We start from the raw sequence: 24,484 nt of genomic DNA, 5'->3' as shown, positions 1-24,484 counted from the left end.
TTTGATATTCTTTCCCAGCCAAATGTCAATTTTTGATACAAACTGCCAGGGATATTTGGGGCTTTCCAACATATTCATTCCCTTAATGCTACTCTAACAGTTTATTGTATTTTTCCCCAACATTACAGGCAGGAAAAGTGCCTTTAAAAAACAAGAAATGATATTTATGCAACCGACCTGCAGGAAAGACACGTCTAATATCATGTCATTGGTAAGTTTCATTGGTGTGAATTCTAGTTTTCCAAATATGTAGACCTGTGGATGAAATAAATTAGGAAATCAGTACCATCACCTAGCTGTAATTAGTGTTGTGATTAAATGCTAATCCAGCAAAAATCTGTGCTAGGTTGAATTTAAGGAAAAATTGAACTAATTACAGAACTCTAACTTGAATTCTTATAAAAAGACAATTGTGTAAACATGGTTCACATAATTGAACTTTGAAACATCATGAATTACAAAATTTATCAGATTGCTCTGCAATTCAGATGTAATAATAGGAAAAATTTCCGTGCATGAAGAATAATGTGTACATGAAACTAACATGGGAAAGATTTTAATTGGAGACTATCACAGAAAGATTAGTCTAGAATTCATATGTAGAGAAATGAAGAAACTTATTTATATGGGCAAATGTTTAACAGTTTCTCATCTAACTCCCCACAGCAAACATCTCACACTCAGAATAATTCCACTAGAAAGAAACCATATTTCTGCAAACTTGGAAAAGTCCTCAGTGACCAGTCATCTCTTAATCAACATAAGCAGATTCACACTAGAAGTAAATCATATGAATGTCATCGAAGCACTAAAGCCCTTATTAAAAGCTCTGGCCACAGACAATACAGTGGAACTCACATTGGAGATAAACCATATGGATGCCTTCTATGTGGAAAAACTTTCATTGGAAATTTTCAGCTTAGACAACATGAGAGAATTCACACTGGAGAGAAGCCTTATAAATGTCATCTATGTGGAAAAACCTTTAGTCAATCTTCTAATCTTATAAAACATGAGAGAACTCACACTGGTGAAAAACCTTATGAATGTCATCAATGTGGGAAAGCCTTCAGTCAGTCTTCTCATCTTCGGCAACATGAGAGAACTCACACTGGAGAGAAACCCTTTGAGTGTCATCTGTGTGGGAAAGCTTTCAGTCGATATTCTTACCTTAGACAACATGTGAGAACGCACACTGGAGAGAAACCCTATGAATGTCCTCTATGTGGGAAAGCCTTCAGTCGATACTCTGCACTGAGACAACATGAAAGATCTCACACTGGAAAGAAACCCTACAAATGTCCTTTATGTGAGAAATCCTTCAGTCGGTATTCTCAACTTAGACAACATGAGAGATCTCATATTGGAAAGAAGCCCCATAAATGTCATCTATGTGGGAAAGTCTTCAGTAGAATTTTTCATCTTAGACGACATGAGAGAACTCACACTGGAGAGAAACCCTATGAATGTAGTCAGTGTACGAAAGCCTTTAGTCAATGGTCTACACTCAGAAAACATGAGAAAACTCATACTGGAGAGAAATCTTATGAATGCTGTGTATGTGGAAAAGCCTTCGTTCGTGGCTCTGCGTTCAGACGACATGAGAGAAATCACAATGAAGAGAAACCCCCAGAATGCCATCAGTGTGGGAAAACCTTCAGTCGATATTCTAATCTTCGACAACATGAGAGAATTCATACTGGAGAGAAAACTTACGTATGTCATCTGTGTGGGAAAGCCTTCACTCATAGTTCTGCTCTCAGAAAGCATGAGAGAACGCACAATGGGCAGAAGCCATAAGAATGCTGCCTATATGGGAAAAAACTTTATTTTTATATTCAAACTTGAGAGAAACCTTATGAATGTCATCAGTGTGGGAAAACCTTCAGTGGAATGAGAGAACTCATGCTACAAACATTTGGAATATGGAACAGATTTCAGCCATAGATTTGACCTTTAAACACACCAGACAACTCACATACTGAAGAAACACTGTGTTTGAAATCAATATGGTAGAACCTTACTATTTCAGTTAACCTAATTCATCCATATGAATGTCATCTCTGTATCAAAGCCCTTAGTAGATAGTCTGATGATATGCCATATGAGAGAACTCATGATATAAACTTAATAGAAGTGGAGGGTCCTCATCTGCCACCTTAACAAATAAGCAAGCCAGAGAATTCACATCAGATAAATTCTATGTCTGTACTCAATATGAGACAGCCATAAATTATAATTATCCTTTAAATAAAATGAGTGAACTCCATAGAAGTGAAACATTAAATATAGACTGAGGAAAGGTTGTCTTCTCTCATGACTTCCGTTATATATAGATATAATGATATAATGACTTACACTATTTAAATAGTGTAAATCAAAGAGTGAAAAGAAAAAGAAGAAAACTTGGGAAAGGAAACTACTTTACTGATAACATGATTGCGTATATAAGAACCATTATATTTCAACAAAGATTAGATACAATTAGTAAATTTAATAAGGTTACAGAGTTCCACAGTAAAAATAGAAGTTTGATTTCTATATGCTGGAAATTTAATGAGAGGCACTTCATGTTTCTGGGCCCCTAATTTCATGGAATTATAACTTCCATGTCCACTTGGTGATGAATCCACCCAGCAACAGAATCAGTCATGGGAAATTCAGCTCTTTCATTCATGTCACTGAGGGTAAGTCCATTATCCTCATCTTCCAGGAAGGGATCATTCTAATCCTCTCTCCCATCAGAATCTCAACCCTCATTGGATGTGAAAGGCAAGTTGGTGTATCCTTCATTGATTGTGTCATTTCAAAGATGTTCATTTTAATATGTATTAACATGAATGGTACAAATGTGTATGTATCAACATAAGTGATAAATGGTGCCTTTTGTGTTATCACCAAAGGTCCCTTTGCTACACTAGGGATTGTTTCATTCTCCAATTGCATTCCCTCAGTGTATCTGAAAAGACTGCTAAGCTGTTGGTAATGGTTCTCCCCATGAGGCTGTAAATAGGCACATGGGATACTTAGTTTCAAATATTCCTACATAATTAGTTCCACTCATGGTTCAGCCCATTGGACGCTTTTTCCAGTGTCAAAGGTGGTATATAAACTGCCTGAGGCAAGGAAAATGGTGGCTGCTATCCAATAGATGCTAGACATCTTTAGTTTGGCTAATCCATCAGGGAACCAGTACCGAGCATCTGGTAGGTCAGGTGGGACATCTGTGAGTCAAGGTCGGATCCTCTAGTTTTCAATGCATGGAGGGAAGGGGCTTCTGGTATTGCAACAGGATCATTTTTGCAGGACACTTCTGCCAACCCCTCATGCCACCATGTCACTTCCTGAGAACCTGAACTACTTCTTTACTGATAACATGATTGGGTGTATAAGAACCATTAAATTTCAAGGAAGATTAGTTATAATTAGTAAGTTAAATAAGGTTATAGGGTCCACAGTAAAAATATGTCTAATTTCTATATGCTAGAAATTTAAAGAGAGGCACTCCGTGTTCCTGGGCCCCTAATCATGGTGTCATAATTTCTATGTGCACTTGGTGATGAATCCACCCAGCAGCAGAAGCAGTCATGGGAAGTTCAGCTATTTCATTCATGTCACTGAGGGTAAGTCCATTATCCTCATCTTCCAGGCAGGGATCATTCTAAGCCTCTCTCGCATCAGAATCTCAACCCTTATTGGGTGTGAAAGGCAAGTTGGTATATCCTTCATTGACTGTGTCATTTTAAAGATGTTCATTTCAGTATGTATCAACATCATCAATCAACATTGTCAGAAATCACATGCTTGCTGGGTTTTTAGCCTCTGCCTCTTCTAGAGCGATTCCTCATGATTTGTGCATCTGAGCTGGGCTTCTGTGTCCTGTTTGGTGGCAGATCCAGCAGGGAATCATGGCATTTCTTGGGTGCATGATTTTTCAGCAAGAAATTTTCATTTGTATTCTGCTCCAAATGGCCTTTTGCAGTGTCAACAGTGGTGACAAATTGATCTGCTTCCTCACAAGCTGTTGCTGTAGGCCCTGTGCACACATAGAGGAGCTTTTTATACTCCATTCAATAATTTGCCAGTTACTGTACAATATGGGTAAGTGTCATGGTCAGGTTCATGTTCCACTTGACCGGGTGGTGGTGCCCGGTCATCTGGTCAGTCTGGCCTGTCTGTTGCTATGAGGATATTTCATGAACTTAAATCATGATTGTGTTGGCTGCATCCACAGCAGATTGCATTTGTAATCAGCTAAGGAGAGTGTCTTCTGCAATGAGTGACACTTAATCTAATCACCAGAAGCCTTTTAAGGAAGATTCAGAAGAGACAGTCACTATTCCTACTTCACGTGGCAAGCCTCTTCTGTGGAGTTCATCCAGACCCTTCATCAGAGTCTCCAGCTTCACAGCCTGCCCTATGGATTTTGCACTTTTCCATTCACATGGTTGTCCAGCCAGGCTCTCCTGAGAGTTTGTTGAGGAACTTCATCGGAGTTACCAGCTTGCATCTGCCCTACAGACCTTGAACTCTACATTCCCATGGTTACATGAGACAAGTTTACACATTTTATATCTGTGGATATCTCCTGCTGATTCTGTTTCTCTAGAGAACTCTAGCTAATACAGATAGTCAGTATGCAAGAACCCATGAATCTATATGTAGCAGAACATTGTTGGAGTAGCCTGCACAGCCAGCACCACCACAGAGAGTTCACCCATTTAGTGATGGAGCTCTGTTGACCCTATTGTATTTTATTAGATTTAGTGAGTACCCATGTGATAATGGGCAGTCTGGTCACAAGGCACATCAGTCTTTAAATGTTCAGTCTCCATGAAGGCCTAGTAACAGGCTAAAAGCTGCCATCCTAAGAGGGGTAGGGGGCAGTGGTATTAAGTAGCTGCCTTTTATAGTTTTCATGCCCAAAAGAGCCAGGTTACTGCAGCAATACTTTTTTCTTGCCATAGACTCCTATCTATTTAGGTAGAAGTCAGCAAGGCCCGTAGGTCCATAGAAATGACAAGCTTTGTTGGCCCCAGGGGCATTGTGCTCCTGCATGTTGCATGGCCTCTGGAGTCTGCTGTTGATGGTGCCCCATTCAAAGGCAGTCACTTTATGGGTGACCTCTACTAGATGGTCCAAAAGAAGGCCCAGATGTGGCACATATTCCCTCCACTAGCCATACATGCCTTTCAGCTGTTGATACTCTCTCGTTAGTGGGAGCTGCCAATGATAATGACTTCTGTTTAACTTGGCCTGGTCTGCTCCTTTGATTACCAACTGTGGTGGTTTGAAACTGTATGTACCCCCAGATAAACATGTTCCTTAATCCATTCCTGTTTGTGTCAACCTGCTTTAAGTGGGATCATTTGATGAGGCTACTTCAGTTAAGATGTAATCCACCTCAATCTGAATGATTCTTAATCCTCTTCCTGGATTGCTTTATGAGATAATGAAATTCAGACAGAAAAAAAGCCACAGAAGCAAAAAGTTGGAATCAACAAAATCTGGAAGAGAAGGGAGACACCACCAGATGCGATGTGCCTTTCTATATGGCAAAAAAGCCAAATATCACTGGCAGTTGGTCTTCATGAAGAAAGCATCTCCTTGGTGATGCCTCGATATGGACATTTTCACAGCCTTAACCATAAGCAAATACATTTCCATAATGCAAGCCTAACCATTTCATTTTATTTTATTTACGCAGCCTATGAATCTGAAACACAAGCGCAGTGTCCCCTACAAATTGCTCCTGTTGTGTAGGCCCCTGGACCTTGTCAGGGATGATTTCCCAAACTGTAGATGTTATAGTAACTTAAGAACATGTGTAGGACATAATTAACCAGTGCTTTAATGGAGTCTGCAATGAGGATTCTATCAATATATTGGATAGCAAGTACTTCACTTGGTAACTATGCTTTTTGCAAGTCTAGTCTTATCCACTAGTAACATATTACAGAAGAATTGAAGTATCTCTGAGGAGGCAGGTGAGGTGTATACTGTGGGCCATTCCACATGAATGTAAATTTAACTTGATCTTGGTCCCACAAAGGGATTGAGAAAAAGGCATTAGCCCAGTCAATAACAGCATACCAGTCCCCTGATGGAGCTACCACCACCTCAGTGACAGCAATGATGTCAAGTCAAGACAAGGCCAAAGATAGCAGCATAGCATTTTATTCTGCAGTGAGCTGTTAACTCTCATCTACTGATGCCTTTGTAAAAGGCCATTGAGGCTATTAAATGGTGAGATGGTTTTTAACACTCCTCTGTGCAGTAATCTTGATCCAGCAGTATACTTTCCTTTTCCCCATCTAAGCAGCAATATGATTTTGTTGAATAGCCCAACAGGGCTTGGGTAATTCAGATGGCCAAAGGGAGAGGACATAACCCATGGATATGGCTTAAATTCTTCACTGTGAGAATATGTACCCCTTCAAGTAGTGGTGGTCTTCTACACTGCAAGTAGCCAAAATGTCACAATCACTGGCAGCATAAAAGCAAACAAACGAAAAAACCCAAACAGCCCCACCCTATACACCTTGTGTTCTGTTTACTCTCAAAACCACCAGTCTACATTTGCCACTGTGGGGCCCCAAAATTACTATTGCTTGGCCACCTGTATCTAAGAGCATCATGAAAGCTTGGATCTTCCACTTTTCCCTTCTACATAAAATTAGCAAATGGATGATTCTCACTGGTGGGACTCTGAGACCATGACCACAATCCTAATTTTTATTTTTAATAGCATAATATTGGGATACAGGCCAAGAGAATCATATTCCTTATGTGACTCATTATACTGACAGTTGGAATCATCTTCCTCACTGTCCTGGTTGGGGGCAAAGGAAAAACTTTGCAAACCCATGAATCCCTCTCAGTACATGGCCTGAGGACGCAAAGGACAGCTGCACAGTTTTCTAATTCTTTCTAGTCCTGAAAGCCGTCTTCCTCCTGCTCTTTATTGCTCCTATGAGAACCTTATCCTCTAACATTTAGAGGGACTTCCTTCTCCTGATAGTGTTAGCATTAGCAGTGTTCTTCTGGAGGGTTCACATCAGATTCTGCTTTGTCTATCCTTTTTTAGTAACCAAAGCCGTCCTGCACTGAGGGTGGCTCACCCCTTTGTCTTTCCCAGATCTTCCTTTGTTTTCCTTTTATAGCCCTTCAATGCATCTTCCTGTCACCGGCCTTCTGTCTGTGCAGGCCTACCTCTGTAGTACTGCTTCTACCACAGAATGGGATGTGGTGGTGGATATTTTCCACCATTTTGCCCCTGTAATACCCAGGGACTACAAAAGTGGCAAGGGTGTCTTCTAGTGGAGAAGCCTGTGTTTCATGAATGCCTCCAGTGCTGTTTGAGACCAAACTTTCATCCACATCCTGACCAGAAGTGGCATCATTTATCCATGTCTATTCCCTTAACCTGAAGAGCAATTATGTCCTCATGAACAGTTTACCATGGAGATTTTCCTTGTTGAGAAGTTACGCCAAGCTTGGAACACTATCATGCTCCAAGCAACCCAGTAAAAAAAATGGCATAAATTTGTCACTGTCTCTTTCTCTGCCCTGTTGGTTGCACTGTTTAATGTGGGTAGAGGATCCGTAGTTAATTTTCTCAGGCTATCCCATTTAGCTCAAGACCTCTGAGTCTCAATGGCCCCTTATTGAACAGATACACTAACCAAGCCACATGATACTCCCCTGGGTTTTGTCCATATCTGTCTTCTAACTTCTGTATTTCACTTGTGGAAAAATATCTCATTATCAGTTTCAGGAACATCATCAGAGGTTCTGCATTGAGAGAAAAATGTTTAGTATGGGCTCCACAAACAACCTAGACTGAATGAAAGTCTCTGCATGAAAGCCTCAGATTCCTCTTGGGAGACATAGAAGACCCTTAGGACACCATGGTAGTTGGTGGGTGGTATGGGAGTGTGCAACCAGAGCCAGGTTAAAGTGTCCTTACTCTCCCTAGGACTCACATATCATATCTCCATCCTCATCAATGACACTGGTTCATCCCTATTACCTGAAAAGTTTCTCACATTCAATTTGTTCCCATGCAGCTAAAGAGAGGCAAGTATCTCAGCCTGTCATCTCTTAGGGTGCTGAAACCACTCCAAGATTACTGAACTGAAGAATCCTTATGCTTCTTCCATGGGGTGCTGTAGTTGGTGATCATGATCACTACACCAAACTTTTGAGGGAAAAGACATCTATTACCACCTCCAGGTTAGGAGACCCTTAAGAGATGTCAACCTACTCCATACACATGTTGGGTTTACCAAGGCCCAAGTTACAGTGGCAGTGGATGGAATACCTCCTAATCACAGAGAAGAGACAAAGCAAGATCAGCTTCACTTGTGAACATCAGTACGCCATGGCTGGCAGGTCCCCTCTGAAGCACAGAGAGATAGTCTCCATGCATACCTCTTTCCTGTGTGCTATAGGTAAGGGAGCTTACTTCTCATGGGAACATGCATAGCAATGGTAATGGGTCAGGTGCCATAAAATGCATATACATAGCCAAGGAGTCTTCAGCAAGTGTTTACATATACTCTTAGCCAAAAGGGAAGTAATTAAAACAAAATGTTTTAATTTATTGGTTCCTAGTTTCTGGACTAGGAAAAGCCCAATAACTAGATAATCAACAAGGCAACTCTTTCTCTCTGAAGACCATTGCATTCTGGGGCCAGATGCTGGTAATCCTTGGGTCCTTAGATTTTCTGGCACATGACAATCATGGTATCAGTCTCTTCTTTATCTCCAGGCATCCCCAAGAAGGAAACCACCTTACATTTATCATCCCATTCTAGAAGCCGGGTTGATGTATCATGTCCCAAATACAGGATTGATTTATGAGTCACAGTGAAAGGTATCTAGTTGTCCTTAGACTACTCCTTCCACTGTAAAAAAAAAGAAACAGGACAAGAAGACAAGGAAGAATAAAAATCTACTTGCTCCAAGTGATAATTCTTTCAAAAATGTCAAATTGTGAAGCTCCTAAGCAGCAACAATTCTCTTGCTGCAAATTTCTGTCTCTGTGCCTCCTGAGCTGCCAGAAAAATAGTCTCTGTATGTGTCTATTTTATGTATTTTCAATCCTTCAGTAAATACAGACATTGTTTTAAAATTTTCTCATAAATGGAAAATTCCAAGCATCCCTGGAAATCCACAGAGGAACACAAATTTAATATTGAATGGATTTCTGTCTGAAATCTCTTCAGATGTCTGTTCTCTGGAGATTAAATTGACTTGGTCTATTCAATGATAGAAATAAAATTTTAACATTTTTCTTTATGTGAAATTTTATGTTTACACATATGATGTTTATTTTTTAGTTCACCATCCTACAACTGGCACACTCTACTATTCAATAAATGCATGCAAACATGTAAGTTTAGGGCAGGAAAGTATGTGTTAGGTATTTTATTTCCTGGATTATATGAGATGTCTAGCTCACATTGAAGTCTTTTGCTTTCAATATCCTTTGTCCATTTTCACAAACAATCCTAGTTAACAGGTTTAAAGGTCTGCCCAAGAAGATGCTGGTTGCCCCTAAATCCTGAAATTACAGCTTTCAGTGTAAAAGGCATATTATAGCTTTGATAACAGTATTTCTCCTATCCTAGAGTGAGCAGCAGTTGCCTCAAAATAAGTGAAAAAGTAGCCACAAGTGAGAAGACCCAGGAGCAGAGAACAGCAGAACTGACAGGCCACAGATTGGAAACAAGAATATCTCATCTCTTATAATTACTGTGTGGTTTGAGAGCCCATATTAAGTTTGGGGTGAAATAATCAAAATGTAGCTGAGTTGTTACATTACCCCCTGAAAATATTAGTCTAAGAGTTCCAGGAAAGACTTATTTGAGAGATATGAGAAAGTTGAGCAAGACATTGGAAGTCCAAAAACCCAAGGTTTAGAGAAAACTGAACGCTTTGAAGAAACTCACCCATTTCAGTGAGCCCTCAGATAAGAAAAGGGATAGTATTAGTTTCTAACTATTGGCAGAAATACAGCAAAACGTTTTAATTTATTGGTTCATATTTTCTGGACTAGGAAAAGCCCAATAATTAATCAACAAGGCAACTCTTTCTCTCTGAAGACCATTGCATTCTGGGGCTGGATGCTGGGTCCTTAGATTTTCTAATACATGGCAATCCTCATGTCAGTCTCTTCTTTCTCTCCTGGGTTCCATTGACTTCCATCTAGCTTCTCCATGTGACTATCTCTTTATGAAGCATCCATTATTAGAATTAAAGTATGTCATTCAGCTGGGCCACACTTTAACTAATAATAACATCTTCAACAGTTTCAATTTACAATCAGTTCACACCCACAGAAATGGATTAAGACTAAGAATGGGGTATGTAACTTAACCTACCACAATGGTATACACCTCTAGGTTTTTACAATGAGTTCAAATCCTAAAATTAAAAGTTCCTAAGTTAGGACAGAGTGGATGCTGGCCTCATCAAATGTGTCTGTGGTAGGGGATCTGTGTGGGGTGAATCTTGAGCTGGTATTGACAGGGATCTAGGTACTAAGGGGGAGTATTTTCAGCATGAGAATGGAAAGTGCCAAGACAAAACTTGCAGTTATAAAGTACAAGATAAATAGCCCTGACATTTATTGGAGTATTAGAGTAATTGAAAACCAGCAACAGAAGTGGAGATGTAGTTTAAGCTTCATCCCTTGGCCATCCAACACTCAGCAGTACTGTGAAGCATAGACTTCCCAATAGCATCCATCCACTTAATATATAGACCATCCCCAATTAAATTGTGATTGTTTTTTAATAAAATAGCTGTTCAGAGTCCCACTCAATATATATGGAATATATATTGCCTCAAGCAAATATGCTTATTGGTGGTGATTACATTTGTGGGATTCTTCTCTTTCTGCTGAGTGGCTTTACATTTTCCATGTGATATCCCAGACTATCACAACCAGTTACATTGCCTTTTGAGAGCTTCTCCACAAAAGCACTAGCTCTCATGAAGTAGTATGATTGGGGTTCATCCTTAATTTTCAAGAACCAGAGCTTGCCGTTATAATACCCTTTGTGAGAAAATGCCACCTTCCTTACTAATAGAATTTAAAGTATCATTTTATATTAATAACAGTTTTGAGAACCCTAGACATATTAAAACATTTATCTTTTATATCTTTATGAATTGGTTTCTATTTCCCCCCAAATGGAGGAAAAAAGAACAGTTAAATAACTTGTTCCAAGGACTTTCAGCTAGGAAGTGGCTGAGCTCAGATTTTGCCAAGTGTTGCCCTAGAGGTCAAGCTATTAAACACAATGCCACACTGGTCAGATCATACCCAGCACACACTCCTGACTAAGTGGAGATATGTGGTCCCGAATCTGCTCACCTGAGCTTCCACACATATTTTAAATTGATCAAATCTGGGGTGCTGAAATAAGCCACTGAAATTTGAAAGAGTTTTAAAAGTGCAATGAAATTTCAGTAAAGTCCTAAAGTATGTGGTATTATTTGGTATTAAAACTAGGAATGCCATACAAGTAATCTAAGAAACAGTTCAAAAATTATAATTCATCTTCTGGAATACAGGTCCAATTTGACTGCATTTTAGAGTACAGAAGAAAACATAGAACAGTCATGGTTCCATATTCAGACTTCCTCTTGTTAGATAGCACAATCTTTTAATATCATAAGTTAGGAGAGTTTGTTTGGATGTCCTGACTCCACAAATTCCATACAAAGAGATTTTCTTCTCCTTCATATCCATGTACCACCTGAGAATCATTTTCCTTTGAACAGTTTCCATTTACTGATGTTCTACTATTTGTCAGAGACTAAACATTTTATGACATTTACATCCTCGAGTAGTTGGTAGTTTCTCATTTTACTGATAAATTGAACAAAACCCATAGTTAGATTGCCTTGATTCTGGTGAAGAAAGTATGCTAGCAAGAATAAGAGGGAGAAAACAGTATAATATAAGGGGAAAGGGACTAGAGAGTGCTTTAGATGGCTGGGAATGTCTTAGTATTGGATGAACTAACCAATTATCATTTATGGACAGTTGATCTATTCTAAATCCCAGATCCAATTACCCATGTTAAAGACATTTATACTACATGCATTATTTACTACATCAAATGAAGTATTGGCTTCCATATATGAGCAAAATGAAGTAAAGGGATTGGATTTACCCTCATGTTAGAAACAATGAATCCAGAAAAAATACATGAAAATTTCTTTCAGATATTGTATGTCAGAATGTTATACTCGCTCCTGAAACAAAAGAAACAAATGAGGTGAGGACTATAGTCACCTATCTCACAGCCTGGAGAAAGTTTTCAGGATACAATGCAGGATCAGGAAAACCCAGGATATGCCTAATGATCTACCTGGATGGAATGGGAGATGTCTGGGAAGGTCTACCCAGCCAGAGTGCTCAGGACAGAGAACCAGAGAGAGAGAATAGAGTGCACAGAAAGATCTCTAAAGATGTGCAGGAGAGCTCCCTCAAGACTTGAACTGAGTACCAAACAGCACAGACAAGTGAGAAACTTGTCTGAAACTGAGAAAATAACCACTCAAAAGGAGCAGAGGGAATAGCAGCTGTTTCGGATATGCAAATTCTAAAACAATCAACAGCAGTTCAGTACTACAAGAGATATTAAAGGAAATTCTTCGATCGATATCAAATTGAAAATTTTCTTTATACGAGGGAATGAAGGACATCAGAAATGGTAAATGTGTGGGTAAATATAAAATACATTTCCCCCTGGGCGGTGTGAGGGTGGCTCAGTGGCAGATTTCTTGGCTGCCATGGTGGAGACCTGGTTTCAATTCCCCATGCCTGCCCATGCAAAAACTAAAACAAAAACATTTCCCCCTGATTTTAAAAATCTTTAGAAGATAACTGTCAGGCTTCTGGGAGAAGATGGTGGCATGGAGGATTCTAGGATTAATCCATCTATCCGGGGAGCTAGCAAATTGCCAGGAATGTTCTAAATCCACTGTTTGGATGCCCCAGAGACCATGCACATCATACACCAGCCAGGAATGAGTAAAAAAAAAAATGAGACTGATAAATTACAGTGAAGAACTGTATGTACATCTTTCCATGCCATGACAGCTGGTGCCCATCTTCCATGAGCACAGCAGACTGACACAAAAAGCACTCCCTTGTGAGAAATTGAAGCCCTCCCTCTAGGATCAGGAGAATGGAAACTAGGCCAGACACAAATTGCAGGTTTTGATTAATGAATTCAGGCTGCTGGATATCAGCTCTGAGCACAGATAAGTTTACAATGCACTCAAAAAAAAAAATAAATAAATAAGTGAGTTGGTTTTTGGCCCTGCCCCCAACAAGAGAGGAAGCAGGGTGGATGGAATGTCATAATGGTTTCTGTAGGTGACTGATCTCCATTTGCTGAAGGGTGGCTCTTCCCAAAGAAAAGAGGGAGACAAGGCAGAGCACTGATGCCAGCTCTTGAATGGTGAATCCAAGCTGCTGAACTGCAGTTCTAAAAATAGCTTCTTGACTTCCAGGCCAAGATGGCGGCTTAACAATGTGTGCATTTTAATTCGTCCTCCAGAACAATTACTAAATAACCAGACACATTACAGAACAGCTCCTGGGGCCACGTCAGTAACCAGACACACAGCATACCCCAATCTGGACCAGCTGACTGGCTGCGAGCCCCCCAGAACCATGAGTTCCCCAAGCAGCGGTGGCCATCACCCCTCCCCCACAGGCTGCTTCCCAGAGGGGAAACAGACTTTACCAACAGCAGGGGCTGAGCCCAACCAAATGCCAATTGTGGAATTAATTAACAAATTCTGACTACTAAAAATAGGGCCCCAGGTCAGGTGAACCTGGTCAAAGCAGAGGTCGCTCATTTTTGCCCTGGCACCAAGGGAGGAGGGCTGAGAGAAAAACTAAAAAAACAAAAAAAAAGAAGGAAACAGAGGTTCTTGTGGCTGTGTTTCTGCAAATGCTTGACTGCCTTTGGATTCAGCAGCAGGGCTTACCAGGCTGCAACTGCCCCAGCATAGGCAGAAACAAACTCATTTGAGGTCTTGTCTGGAGCCTGTGCCTTCCCCAGGGGAGGGGTGAAGCCCAACTCATGTGGAATCCCTCTCTCAAGGAATTCAGACACCAGGGCTTGGTAATTTGAAGCCATTAAAACCAGCCTACAACCTCTCCTCTGTCTCCACCACGCCCCCAGCCAAAGTTAAAGGTACCGCATCATCTTATGCTGGTGGGACCTGCAAGCAGACAAGCACCACATCCTGGGCAGGATAAGAAAAACAGAGTCCAGAGACTTCACAGGAAAGTCTTTCAAACTGCTGGGTCTTACTCTCAGGGAAAACCAATGCAGGTGACTCTTTCCTCCTGATAGGAGGCCAGTTTGGTCTGGGAAAATCCAGCTGTGGTCTATAATACCTAAGTAGACCCTCCTAAGTGTTGGGGGGGAAAGGCACCACACAAGCAGGGCAAGAAACAAGAAAACAAGAACCGAAAAATTCTCCTCTGTTAAACAAAACCTAAGCTAGAGGTCCAGAAAAAGCTGAACTGAATGTCAAAGAACAGATAGACAACAAATTCATCCAGCAAGAAAATCCTAGGTAAAAGAAGTGAAAGCAATCTCCGAAATAAATTAATTAAGGCAATTAAATGCCTAGACACCAGCAAAAAATAACAAATCAAACTAGGAAAATTGAAGATATGGCCCAGTCAAAGGAACAAACCAACAATTCAAATGAGATACAGGAGCTGAAACATTTAATTCAGAATATACGAACAGACGTGGAAAACCTCATCAAAAACCAAATCAAGGAACTGAGGGAAGATATAAAGAAGGCAAGGAATGAACAAAAAGAAGAAACTGAAAGTCTGAAAAAACAAATCACAGAACTTATGGGAATGAAAGGCACGGTAGAAGAGATGAAAAAAACAATGGAAACCCACAGTGGTAGATTTCAAGAGACAGAACATAGGATTACTGAACTGGAGGATGGAACATCTGAAATCCAGCAAGAAAAAGAAAATATAGGGAAAAAATGGAAAAATATGAGCAGGGACTCAGGGAACTGAAAGACAATATGAAGCACAGAAATATACATGTTGTGGGTGTCCCAGAAGGAGAAGAGAAGGGAAAAGGAGGAGAAAAACTAATGGAGGAAATTATCACTGAAAATTTCCCAACTCATATGAAAGACTTAAAATTATAGATCCAAGAAGTGCAGCACACCCCAAAGAGAATAGATCCAAATAGACGTACTCCAAGACACTTACTAATCAGAATGTCAGAGGTCAGAGAGAAAGAGAGAATCTTGAAAGCAGCAAGAGAGAAGCAATCCATCACATACAAGGGAAACCCAATAAGACTATGCATAGATTTCTCAGCAGAAACCATGGAGGCAAGAAGACAGTGGGATGATATATTTAAATTATTAAAAGAGAAAAACTACCAACCAAGAATTCTAAATCCAGAAAAATTGTCCTTCAAAAATGAGGGAAAAATTAAAACATTTTCAGACAAAATATCTCTGAGAGAATTTGTGACCAAGAGACCAGTTCTGCATGAAATACTAAAGGGAGCACTAGAGACAGATACAAAAAGACAGAAGAGAGAGGTGTGGAGAAGAGTGTAGAAAGGAAGACTATGAGTAAAGGTAAAAAGAAGGAAAATTAGATATGACAGATAAAATCCAAAAGGCAAAATGGTAGAAGAAAGTACTACCCTTGCAGTAATAACACTAAATGTTAATGTATTAAACTCCCCAATCAAAAGAAATAGACTGGCAGAATGGATTAAAAAACAAGACCCATCTATATGCTGTCTCTACTCAAAGGACATGAGGGCAAGGGCACAAATGGACATTTGCACACCAATGTTTATATCAGCATTATTTACAATTACCAAGAGATGGAAACAGCCAAAATATTCATCAACAGACGGGTGGCTAAACAAACTGTGGTATATACATACGATGGAATCTTATGCAGCTGTAAGACAGAATAAAGTTATGAAGTATGTAACAACATGGATGGACTTTAAGGACATTATGCTAAGTGTGACTAGCAAAAAAAAAAAAAAGGACAAATACTGTATGGTCTCACTGATATGAACTGACATTAGTGAATAAACTTGGAATATTTCATTGGTAACAGAGACCATCAGGACATAGAAATAGAGTAAGATATTGGCTAACTGGAGCTGAAGGGATACACATTGTGCAAAAGGACTGAATATAAAAACTCAGAAATGGATGGCACAACACTACCTAAGTGTAATACAATTATTTAAAACACTGAATGAAGCTGAATGTGAGAATGATAGAGGGAGAAGGGCTGGGGGCATAAGTGAAATCACAAAGAAACATAGACAATAAAGACTGAGATGGTATAGTCTAGGAATGCCTAGAGTGTATAATGATAATGACTAAATGTACAAATTTAAAAATGTTTTTGCATGAGGAAGAACAAAGGAATGTCATTACTGCAAGGTGCTGAAAATTGATGGTAATTAATATTTTAAAATTTCAACTTATGTGTGAGACTAAATCAAAAAATGTCTATTTGGTACAAAATTTATATTTTGACTGGTGCATCTCCTAATATAACTTATGTAGATAGTTGGTTGAACAACATAAGTACATGGAACCTTGGGTAGGACATCAGATTTTATTGATTTGTCTAGAGTGATGCCCCAATGAATCCCAGACTGATTCGATCAGTGAGTGGAAAAGTATTTTCAAAGTCCCCTTCAGGGAATGGTGAGAACGGGGGGAAATTCAACCTCCCCAAGTTGAATTATTGATATTTTCACAAGCATTGCAGACAACCAAAGCTATAGGCTGAGCCCCCAGTCTTGGGATTTGTTCACATGAAACTTAATCCCGCAAAGGATGGGTCAATCCTACCTAAAATTAGGCCTAAGAGTCACCCCTAAGAGAACTTCTTTTGTTGCTCAGATGTGGCCTCTGTCTCCAGCCAATACAACAAGCAAACTCACCACCTTCCCCTTGTCTACGTGGGACAAGACTCCAGGGGTGTGAACCTTCCTGGCAACGTGGGACAGAAATCCTAGAATGAGCTGAGATTCAGCATCAAGAGATTGAGAAAAACACTAGAATGAGCTGAGACCCAGCATCAAGGGATTGAGAAAACCTTCTTGACCAAAAGGGGGAAGAGTGAAATGAGACAAAGTGTAATGACTGAGAGATTCCAAACAGAGTCAAGAGGTTATCCTGGAGGTTATTCTTACACATTAAGTAGATATCCCCTTGTTATCCAAGATGTAATGGAGAGGCTGGAGGGAAGCGAGTGAAAATGTAGAGCTGTGTTCCAGTAGCCATGTTTCTTGATGATGATTGAATAATGATATAGTTTTCACAATGTGACTGTGTGATTGTGAGAACCTTGTGTCTGATGCTCCTTTTATCTACCTTGTCAAGACATGAGTAGAACATATGGAATAAAAATAAATAATAGGGGGAACAAATGTTAAAATAAATTCAGTTTGAAATGCTAGTGATCAATGAAAGGAAGGGGTAAGGGGTATGGTATGTGAAATTCTTTTTTTCTTTTTCTGTTTTTGTTTTATTTTTCTGTTGTCTTTTTATTTCTTTTTCTGAATTGATGAAAATGTTCTAAGAAATGATCATGATGATGAATATGCAACTATGTGATGATATAGTGGATTACTGATTATATATGTAGAACAGAATGAGCATACATTAAGGATGTTTGCGTTTCTTTCTTGCAATTTTTTAATTAATAAAAAATTATAAATAAAAAAAATAAAAATAGCTTCTTTTCAGAGAAGCCCGCTAAAGAAAATAGATGGTAGTCTCCATTTCAGTCCTGCCCCAGACAGGTCAGAAGCAGAATTGTCTGAGAGACAATTACCCTTCAGACTTCAAAGACAGTTTAATGAAGGAAGGTTCTTTCCTGAGAAGTGTGTGTGGCAGGGCCCAGCACAGGTGGTGACTCTTATTTAGAGAATTCAGACCCCAGGGACTGGGAAAACAGCAACAGTTTCAATAGCTTTCACTCAGACTTGATTCAACTGCACCCTTGGCAGGGTAAGGAATGACTGAGAATTAAAGGCATAGTACACCTTATGCCTGTGGATAGAAGTGGATTGAGGATTGCCATCTGCTAGACAAGATGGGAGAAACACAGATTCAGGACACTTCACAGAAAAGATTGGCATGCTGCTGGGTATGTTTCCAGGAAACTTTGGTACAGATCTACACTCCCTTCAAGAATCTTGGACCTGATTGGGGTAGGTCCTCTCTGAAGGGACCTTCCTCCAAGAATCAGCCTTCCAGGTAACAGTAGCTAGAGATATTGAAAGGAGTGTTAAAAACATTTAGAGACAAATGAAAAACAAATTGAACATACCTTGAGGAGGAAGAGGTAAGAGGAATCTTGTTCCTGGGGGTGAAACAACTGCACAAGTACAGCAATCTCAAAAATTATTCCATATATTCAGAGAAAGAATAAGATAAATTAGAGCTGAAAAATAAGATCACTGAAATGCATGCTATGATAGAGGTCTAGAAAAAGTTGAAACAATATCAAAGAAGAGTTATAACAAAAATAATCCACAAGAAAATCCTTGGCAAAAGAGAGAAAATGACTGACAGAAAAAAACTAATCAAGAAAATCAGAGCCTAGAAACCAGCAAAAAAATCACAAGTCATTTGAAACACAAAAATATAGCCCAGACAGAGGCACATACTAAAACTTCATATGAGATGCAGGAGATGAAACAATTAATTAAGGGTGTTCAAACAACACTTCTAAAGCAATTCAATGACATGAGGGAAAATGTGGCAAAAGAGATCAAAGACACAAAGACACTGGGTGGGCATAAAGAAGAACTTGGAAGCATGCAAAAAAAACTTATGGAAGTAAAGGCACAATAGAAAAGATAAATAAACAATGGAGGCATACAACAGCAGTTTGAAGGGGCAGAAGAAAGGATCAGTGAATTGAAGGATAAGAGAGCTAAAGTCTTACACACAAAAGAACAGATAGGAAAAAAAGGGAAAAATTTGAGGATGGTCTCAGGGAATTGAATGACAACATAAAGTGCATGAATATACATGTCACAGATGTCCCAGAAGGGTAAGATAGGGAAAGGGGGACTGAAAGAATAACTGAGGAAATAATAGCTGATAATTTCCCAACTCTCATGAAAGACATAAAATTACCAGTACAAGAAGTCCAATGTCCCCAAACAGACTAGATCCAAACAGACCTACTCCAAGATGCTAATCATATTTTCAAATGTCAAAGACAGAGAATTCTGAAAGCAGAAAGAAAAAAGCTATCCTTTGAATAAATGCAAGGGAAGCTCAATAAGACTATGTGTGGATTTCTCAGCAGAAACCATGAAGGCAAGAAGACAGTAGTATGATGAATTTAAGATACTGATAGAGAAAAACTTCCAGCCAATAATTCTACATCTGGTATGCCAGTTTGAATCTGTGGTGGACCCCAGAAAAGCCACGCCCTTTAATCCTCATCCGATATTGCTGACTGGGAGCTTTTTTATTGTTCTCACGTGGATGTGACCCACCCAATTGTGGGTGATAACTTTTAATTAGATGGCTTCCATGGAGCTGTGACTCCCCCCATTACAGGTGAGTCTTGATTAGTTTACTGGAATCCTTTAAAAGAGGAAACATTTTGGAAAGAGACTCCCAAGAACCATGAAAGCCCATGCAGCCAGAGACCTTTAGAGATGCAAAAGGAAAATGCCCCCAGGGGAGCTTCATGAAACAAGAAGCTGAGAGAGAAAACCAGCAGATACCACCATGTCCACCATGTGCCTTCCCAGTTAAGAGAGAAATCCTGAACATCATCAGCCTTTTTGAACCAAGGTATATTTCCCTGGGTGCCTTAGATTGGATGTTTCTATAGATTTGCTTTAATTTGGGCATTTTCACAGCCTTAGAACATGCAAACTTACAACTTAATGAATTTCCCTTTTAAAAGCCATTCTGTTTCTATTATATCACATTTTAGCAGCTAGCAAACCAGAATATGTAGTAAAACTGTCTTTCAAAAATGAAGCAAAGTTCAAAACAGTCACAGGTAAACAGAAACTGATAGAGTTTGTGAACAAGAGACCTCCTCTAGAAGAAATACTAAAAGGAGTGTTTCAGACTGATAAAAAAAAAAACAGGAGAGAGAGGTCGGGAGGAGAGTGCAGAACTATAAGTAAGGGTAATTAAAAGGGTAAAAAAGAGAAAAAATGAGATATGACATATAAAACCCAAAAGATAAAATGATTGAAATACTGCATTTACACAAATAACATTGAATGTTAGTAGATTAAACTCAATAACAAAAAATGAGTGGATTTAAAAAAAACACATGATCTATCTGTATACTGTCATTAGGGGACTCACTGTAGACCCCAGGACACAAATAGGTTGAAAGTGAAAGATGGGAAGAGAGTCCATGTGAACAGAAACCTGAAAAGAGTGGGTGTACCTATACTAACTCAGACAAATTAGACTTTAAATGTAAAATTGTTCAAAGAGACAAAGAAGTACACTATATATTAATAAAAGGGCCAATACACCAAAAAGATATAGCATATATATGTATGCATCTAGCCAGGGTGCCCCAAAATTCATGAGACAAACACTGGCAGCACTAAAGGGAGAAATGGATATCTCTACAATAATAGTTGGGTGTGGAATTGTAACCCATACCAAACTCTGAAATCTGTTCTACAAGTAATCATTGTGATGTGATTTGAAATTTATTGCTTTTTTGTATATATGTTATTTTTTTTCACAAAAAAAGAAAAATGTCAATTACGATGATAAATGCACAGCTATATGATGATTTTGTGAACTATTGATTATATACTTTGGTTGATTACATGATATGTGAATATATAATATATATTGATAAAAAATAATAGTTGGAGACTTCCACACATTGCTGTCATCAATAGATAGAACATCTAGACAGAGGATCAATAAGGAAGCAGAGCTATTGAATTGTGTAGTGAATGAACGAGACTTAACAGAACAATGCACCCCACAACAACAGGATAAACATTCTTCTCAAGTACTCATGGACACTTCTCAAGAACAGGCCACGTGTTGTGTCACAAAATAGGTCTCAATAAATTTAAAAGCATATAAATCACTTTTTATTGTCATAATGGAATGAAGCTGGAAATCAATAACTGGTGGAGGAATTGAGAATTTCACAAATTTATTGAGGCTAAACAACACACTCTTAAATAGCCAGTGGGTCAAAGAATAAATTGCAAGAGAACTCAGTAAATATTTTGGACAAATGAAAATTAGGACACAACATATCAAAACTTATGGAATATAGTGAAGACAGTGCTGACAGGGAAATGTATTATTCTAAATGCCTATGTTAAAAAAGAAGAAAGAGCTAAAATAGAAATTTAATGGCAGAAATGGAGGAACTTGTAAAAGAACAGCAAATTAACCCCAAAGTGAACAAAAGAAAAGATACAATAAACATTAGAGTAGAAATAAGTGAAATTGAGAACAAAAAAAATTGGAGAGAATCAACAAAAACTGAAGTTGATTTTTTGAAAAAATCAATAACATTGAGGGACTCTTGCTAAACTGACAAGCAAAAATGAGAGGATGCAATTAAAATCAGAAATAGGAGTGGGACTTACTACTGGCCCCACAGGGAAAAAAAGAGATCATAGGAGGATATTATGAGCCCCTGTAGGCCAATAAATTTGAAAACTTAAATGAAATGGTCAATTTCCTTGAGTCACATGAACAATGTCCATTGATTCAGAAAAAAATAGAAGACCTCAACAGACCAATCACAAGTAAAGATATTGAATCAGTCATCAAAACCTACCAATAAAGAAAAATCCAGGACCCAATGACTTCACAGTTGAATTCTGCCAAGCACTTCAAGAAGAATTAATATCAATTTTGCTCAAACATTTCCAAAACATTGAAGAGGAAAGAATGTTACCTAACTCATTCTATGAAGCCAACATCACCCTAATATCAAATCCAGAGAGAGGCACTACAAGAAAAGAAAATTACAGCACAATTCTTCTAATGAATATAGATGCAAAATTCCTCAACAAAATACTTGCAAATCATACACCATGACAAAGTGGGCTTTACCCAAGGCATCCAAGAGTGGTTCAACACAAGAAAATCAATTAATAAAATACTTCACATTAAGAACTCAAAGAGGCAAAACCACATAGTCATCTTGATTGATTAGGAAAAGGCATTTTACAAAATCCAAGTCCTTACTTGATAAAAGCACTCTGAAATATAGGAATCAAAGGAAACCTCCTCAACAGAATAAAGGACATATATGAAAACCCACAGCTAACATTGTACTCAATGGTTAGATACTGAAATCTTTCTGTCTAAGATTTGGAACAAAATAAGGATGACCACTGTTATTCTATATTTTTCTGGAAATTCTAGCTAAAGCACTTAGGCAAGAAAAAGAAATAAAAGGCATCCAAACTGGAAAGGAAGAGTTAAGGCTTTCAATGTTTGCTGATGATATGGTCTTATATGTAGAAAGTCCTGAGAAATCTACAAAAAATGCTACTAGAGCTAACAAATAAGTTCATCAAAGTGACAGGATATGTGAATGATGCATAAAATTCAGTTGACTCATCCCTGGGAGTCACGTCCCACATTGCCAGAGAGACTTACACCCCTCAGAGTCATGCTCTACATGGGGGGGGGGGGGGGAGGTTAGTGCATTTATTTACAGAGTTGGCAATATCATTCTTTACCATGTATTATGATTTACCTTAGTCCTAACCTCAGTTACATTCATATCTCTAACTGAAGGATGATCTGTTTTTCAGCTTCTTTAACAGTTGCTTTATGGGGTAATACTGACTTTCAGAGCTGAAGAACTCTAATTCTGTGTGTCAGGTGTCACACAGATACCCAATGTACCAGAGAACTGCTAGATTATACACAAAGAGCGCAGAGTCTTAAAATTTAGAAATAACAGTTAAAACTCAGGAATAGATGTGACTGCTGTAAAGCTTACAATCTAGTAACCTTTACAATGAGCCTTATTTGAACATTCTGTACTCCTTAATCATTGATTTCCCAATCTCTGACCACTTTCAATCCGCTGATAACCTACATCCTCAAATTCATTTCTCATAGTTTGCTCATTATGTTACTGTTCTAGTGTGCTAACTGCTGGAATGCAACATACCAAAAATGGAATGGCTTTTAAAGAGGGGAATTGATCAAGTTGCTAGTTTACAGTTCTAAGGCTCAGAAAATGTCCCAAATAAAGCAAGGATAAAAATGTCCAAATTAAGGCACCAAGAAGTTACCTTCACTCAATAAAGGCTGATGTGTTCAGCATTTCTCTCTCAACTGGGAAGGCATGTCATGAACATGGCAACAGTCAGTTAGCTTTCTCTCCTGGTTTCTTGTATCATGAAGCTCCCCCAGGGGTGCCCTTCTTCATCTCCAAAGGTCACTGGCTGGTGGACTCTGTGGTTCTCTCAGCCTCGTGGTTCTGCTGGGCTCTGCTGTGGCTTTCTCTTGGCTCTGTAAAGGACCTCTCTCCAAAATGTTTCCTCTTTTAAAGGATTAATGGGTGGAGTCACACTTCCACGAAAATCATCTGATCAAAAGTTATCACCCACAACTGGGTGGGCCACATCTTCATGGGAGCAATCAAAATGCTCCCAGCCAGCAATATTGAATGAGAATTAAAGGACGTGGATTTTCTGGAATCCACCGCACATTCAAACCGGCCATCAGAAAACACTTTCCTCAAGAGTCAGGCCCACCTCATCCCATATCAAATAGAGAAACAAGTCACTTTATCTTGTTGAGAAGGTGAGTTTATTGAAGATCCATCATCAAGAAACTGGAAGAAAATTTTTCCATGAGCAGTTCAGAGTGGGAAGTGTGGTTTGGGCTTTTATAATTTCCAAAATAACAAAGAAATGGCCAATATCCAAAAAAAAAAAAAGCAGAAAAAAATAGAAAAGGAAAAAATGATCAACATATCCCGTAATTTTGTAGGCCTCTTTTTTTTTGTTGACTATTTGGGCTTTTGGTCTTGTCCTTCAAAAAGGAGGAAGGTGCTGATATTAGTTCATATCAAGTTTCATTCCTGCAAGCAGAGCAAGGGAGTGTTTCTAGGAAAAGAGAGTAAATTTCTTGAGATTATACCAACAACAAACTATTTTAACAAGGACTTTTTATGCTTAAAATAACTTCAGGGCTGCTTGAGTGAGGTGATCATAAAAAAAAAAAAAAACACTTTTCCTAACTACTGAAGACTACTTTTTAGCTAAAGGATTATATAGAGTATTTTTCTATCTGGCCAGCTATGAATTATAGTTAGCTTATATCAGTAAGACCATACATTATTTGTCTATTTTTTGGGGGGGGTGGGGTGCTTATTTCACTCAACATACTATCCCCGAGGTTCATTCTC

The 24,484-nt window shown here is 38.8% G+C and overlaps 1 protein-coding gene across 9 annotated transcripts in view; it reads left to right on the top strand.

The window, feature by feature from the left end:
• LOC143690874 (uncharacterized) overlaps positions 1-2,287 on the top strand; it is a 31,565-nt gene extending 29,278 nt beyond the window's left edge. For all 9 annotated transcript variants that reach the window (XM_077168596.1, XM_077168599.1, XM_077168598.1 and 6 more), the window contains 2 exons: positions 129-211; positions 667-2,287. In XM_077168596.1, coding sequence (XP_077024711.1) covers positions 129-211; positions 667-1,800 — 1,217 coding nt within the window. In that variant the 3' untranslated portion in view covers positions 1,801-2,287. The remainder of the gene's footprint in view (positions 1-128; positions 212-666) is intronic.
• Positions 2,288-24,484: the final 22,197 nt, after the last annotated feature.

This window comes from Tamandua tetradactyla, chromosome 7 (genome assembly GCF_023851605.1).
Source record: "Tamandua tetradactyla isolate mTamTet1 chromosome 7, mTamTet1.pri, whole genome shotgun sequence".
Taxonomy (NCBI): domain Eukaryota; kingdom Metazoa; phylum Chordata; class Mammalia; order Pilosa; family Myrmecophagidae; genus Tamandua; species Tamandua tetradactyla.
This window is presented reverse-complemented; position numbering and strand designations above follow the sequence as displayed.